Genomic DNA, 4,666 nt, shown 5'->3' on the forward strand with positions numbered 1-4,666 from the left:
CTGTCATCGGGCTGAGTTTCAGCTGGTGGACAGGAGAGTGGATGGGCACAGAACTCAACACTGAGGTAGGAAAGGCAAAACACGAGCCTTCAAAGTTTTTGCCTAACGTCAGTTCTTCTGCAAAGAAAGATGCAGCTTCTCTTTTGCACGAGGCGACAGGGGGGCTGGGAGTGGAAGACAAGATCTCAGACTCATATTGTAGCAACTGGCCCATGAAACCAAAGTTTGGCGAGATCAGGCTCCGGCGCTGCTTGATGTAATCGAAGGCTTCGTCCAGGCGGAGCTTCTTCGTCTTCATGAGATACGCCATGCAGATGGTGGGAGAGCGTGAAATCCCCGCCTCGCAGTGCACCAGGATCTTGCCCCCCGTTCGTCTGACATAATCTAGGGGGAAAAAAAGTCATTGCAGATGTCAGCTGTCGTTGGGGATGGAGAGGGCACCGCGACACACATCCAGCACTGGAAGTGGGGCATGGCACGCAGCCCATCCACCAGCAAGGGGAAGCTTGCTCTTCTGTTGGGTTCTAAGGGTAACATGGAGATTGAAAGAGAAAGGGGACAAAGCCCAGCCTGAGATGGAGCTGAACTGCAGGTGATGCTTGGTTTCAGAATCTGTGGATCCTGATTTGTTTTTTTCTGCCTTTTTTTTTTTCAGGAAAGTCCTTGCCTATTTCTCTTTTGGAACAACTGACTTTACAGAGCATTGCGAGACAGAGGTCAGGTATCTGGGCAATGCTTGTGTTTGCTGTACCTGCATTTCTCTGCTGTACCTGCATTTTTCTGCCTGCAGGTCAAAGTGCTGACCCAAGCCCAGCCTGACCAGCCCTCCCACCATCAGGTCTTTCAAAATCTGCAGGGCTGCCTTCCTCTCATCAGCTTTGCTAGAAAAAACAGGACTTTAAAGAAAAGTCCAAACCTAACTCCCTGCTTGGCCAGTCAGCAGCAAACAGCAGTTGCAAGAGCTGAGCCCTTGGTGAGTACCCTTGGGTGGAGAGGCTGAGCTCGCTCCCTGGGGCCTCACCACAAAGCACACAAGGACTGGTAGGCAGTTGCTAATTACAGCCTGGTTAAAAGATGCTTGGACTTAAGTCAGGATATAAAAGGCTTATGCAAAGTACCCATTTTACACAACAGGAGCCACTGTGGTTACTCACACAACACAATGATTGTTATTAGATTAAAGAGAATGTGCTTAAAATATGCCCTTTCCACACAAAAATACAGTTCAAAAATAGACCGTCTCTGCTCTATTGCCTTGAGCAACGTGTTCAAGCTCCAATTTATGGATAACTGCGCTGAGTGTAGTGCTCAGTGAAACAACGCAGAGCTGAGCAAGTTATCATTATCATTTGCCTGTCTTCGATTGTCTGCCGGGGGACTGGTGCCACCACGACTGGTTATATTTAACTACTGCACAAAATAAGGAAGACATGGATTTGAGTCATCCCCAGCATCTACACCACACACCCAGTTTTATAAGAAAGTGAAAACTAAAGTCATCCTCAAAATCTGGGAAAATTCCAAGTGACTCAACAACTATCAGAAGGGGTTGGGGATGAGACAGAAGAGTGCCGTGAATTAGCGTTTCCCTGAAAGGTGTAAGAAGTCCCTTACCAGAAAGGGGAAGGGCTCAGAGGGCACCTTCAGATCAGGTTTTTGCAATTCTGCCTGCACTGTCAAAGGGCTCAAACTCAGCTGAGCAATGAGTCCAGTGACTCTGTAACTGGGGTTTTATTTTTTTTCTCTCGAACATTCCTAGAGAGCAACAGCACCGATTTCAACACCATCTCCACCCAGGCTCAGGGTGCTCCACCCCACTAAACCACCCCGTGCCTCTCAGGAACGAGCCTCTCCCTTGCACTACCTGGCACGGCTGGTATGCCGCTCACCTACCCAGCCTAAGGCAGGAAGATTTGGGAGGGGATGGCCCAAAGTTTTCTAAAGGCACCCTCATGCAAAAAAATGAGGAGACTTAAAGGGTGAGATACCGACATTATTGAAAGGAGAAATGGAAAGAGCTCTGATACGGCACGATGCTGGATTTCTAAGACCCCAGCTTTGGGATAGCTCAGCACAGTAAGGCAATAAGCTGACTCTGCTTCACCTGGCTTCTACAGGGTCTAGCATGCAAGTCCGAGGAACCAATATGGCTTTTTCCTTTACAAAAATCAATAGACTTTGGTGTTATTCAACCATACTTCTTTGCTCCCTGTCATGCTGAAGTTACACCTACACTTAGCTTTATTTTCTTTTCAAAGCAACCAGCTCACTCTCCTTGTCTGCCTGACTGCAGTCAAGAAGAAACATTCTCCTTCCTTGCCTCTCAGCCTGGAAAGGAGGACAGAGACCTTGCTCTGAATGTCCGTCTTCCCTCCTTCCTTGCAGAAATCCCTCTGCCAGGAGAGATGCTGGGGAAGGAGGGGAGCTTAAAACTTTTGCTGTGACATCTGGGAACATAGAGAAAATAATGTGTCCTTCCCACTGATATGTATTTTAAAATAAATTAATTTAAAATACATGAAGATCTGGAAATTTGTTAATTTGAACCTACCAATGAAATCAATGGCTTCCTGGAAGTGTGAGCTGATGTCTGCCGTGTGACTGTCTTCCACTGGGATCCACTTGTAGCAATACTGGTCTTTGAAGGACTCTGTGCTTTTCCTGGAGACATTTAGCAGGGCCGTGATGTGCAGGTTGGCGAGAAACTCGCACTTGGAAGCGTGATAGGCACTACCAAGGTAGAGAAAAGGCAGGATTTCAACTGGACCTCCCTGGAAGAGAAGGAGCAGAAACATATAATTCCTTTTCAAAGATATTTGAGTAGTGATACCTGAGAAAGAGGCAAGGGAGCCTGCGTGGGTGCCCGCTCCCTCCCTTACTGGCATTTTTGAACTCCTGTGCTGCTGGCCAGTGAATCACTGTGATGGCAAAGCCCACGCAGGAAAAAGGTTTTCGTTTTCTTTTCCACATCTGTGAAGTACAAAGTCAGATCCAGCCCACTCACGTGCAGGATGTTTCTGGCTTTCTTTAAAGCGCTGCACCTCGGGACGCACCCAAAGCGTTTTCATATGTGGGCCCCATTCCCTCTGAGGCTTTATTGAAATATGGGTCAGCTGGGGAGCCACATCCGAGCAGGGAGGGAGAGGAGGACAGAGGAAGAGGCTGCTCTAACTCAACCCAGGGCTCAGTCCCTCTGCTCATACCTCCAAAGGTGAAGCAAAGCAAAAAAATTGGAGCAAGGCTCCCCTTCCCCCCTGCACCTCCCTGGTGCACAGCACCCATCACGTCACCCACCCTGAGATGTCATCTCAGTTCCTCCTTCCACAGTGCAAGCAAAGGTTGGGTGACGAGACCGCGAAAGAAAAAAAGCCAGTGCCTGACACAAGGGCTTCAGAGATCGCAGGTAACTTTCCATGATGCACAAGAGCTGCTGCCAGCCCCCGGCTGCAAGAAACGAGCTTTCCATCCCCCCAAGCTACCCACCCGGTGAGTCCCATGCACCGGGGACAGCTGGGAGGTACCCAGGGTGGGAGGACAGAGCCTGGGGTGGGAGGTGCTCCTGGGGGCACAGGGGGGCATCACCTGGGGGGCTCCCCTCAGCGCCAGGAAACACACACCCCGGCGGAAGCAGCCCGACCGCAGGGTGACATCTCGGAGCACATGTATTCCCCGGGCTGAGTGGGTGTGCGGGTGTGACAGCTTCCCCCGTGGAAACCCCACTCCCCCTGCCCAAGGGTGGCTCTCAAGAGCCACTGCCTCTTCTCAGAAGCGGCCCCCCACCCCCCTCCACCAGCCTCAGATCCCTCCTGGGGTCTCAGAGGAGGCACGGGCAAAGCGTGCTCCTTCGTCTGCCGGAGAAGTGACACTCCTGGCAGCCTCCCCCCTGCCCGTGTTAAGTCCCTGGACAGGCACAAGCTGCTCAATGGCTCATGCTGCCTGGCCGTGTGATAAAGATGGGTCGCAAATACAGTTTTGGGGCTTGCCAGGGTGGTTTTCCTCCTTCTGTTGCCTGATTTTGAAGCCAAGCAGAGGCAATGCTGACCAGCAGCACCCACAGGACATCTTATTCAACACACAGGTTGCCAACCCGGACTGTGACAACTTATTGACAGCCTGCGCCAGCACGAGGGCCGCTGGCACCCTGCCAGCCTCCAAGAGAGCCCGGTGGCAGGAAGGAGAAGTCCCAAGGGGAAGGTGACCCACCGCGGCTGTGACACACACCTGGTCATAAGCGGGTTTGTGGTTGGCACTCTGCTTCTCACAGTGGCTGGTGAGGTTTCTCTCCGCCTCGGTCCTCTCCGGGGAAATGAGTTTTCCATCCACACAGCACTCAGGATATTGTGAGTTAAAGGTTTCATATCCCCCTAGGGAAAAAAAAAATAAAAATATTTGTGCTTCCAAAAACCAGTTTAATTAAAGCGGAGGAGAAAGGAAGCTCTGACACTTGCAATGCAGTGGGATAGTGCTGCTTGGCAATGGGATCCGGGGGGGTTCATGAGGGACAGTGCTCCCCTGGGGAAACGGGTTTGTTTGAAAGGTTCGGACACCCGATGAAAAGCCTCTGATTATCGCTGGCAATTATTAACTTGCTGAAAGCCAGTGGATCCAGATTAAAACCGTTAGCAAATGTAATTCTGTTGAGTCTAGCAACCATTAACTCCAGTAT

At 50.8% G+C, this 4,666-nt stretch overlaps 1 protein-coding gene across 1 annotated transcript; it reads right to left on the minus strand.

Annotated features, from left to right (window-relative positions):
* Position 1: 1 nt before the first annotated feature.
* DUSP5 (dual specificity phosphatase 5) lies at positions 2-4,364 on the minus strand (the record flags this gene model as incomplete). Its single annotated transcript, XM_009705767.1, has 3 exons — positions 2-384; positions 2,552-2,771; positions 4,222-4,364. Coding segments are annotated over 3 exons (746 nt in total), but the record flags the coding sequence as incomplete, so codon positions are not given.
* Between the last annotated feature and the right edge of the window lie 302 nt (positions 4,365-4,666).

The sequence above is a fragment of the Cariama cristata genome, unplaced genomic scaffold, assembly GCF_000690535.1.
Source record: "Cariama cristata isolate BGI_N322 unplaced genomic scaffold, ASM69053v1 scaffold21038, whole genome shotgun sequence".
Taxonomy (NCBI): domain Eukaryota; kingdom Metazoa; phylum Chordata; class Aves; order Cariamiformes; family Cariamidae; genus Cariama; species Cariama cristata.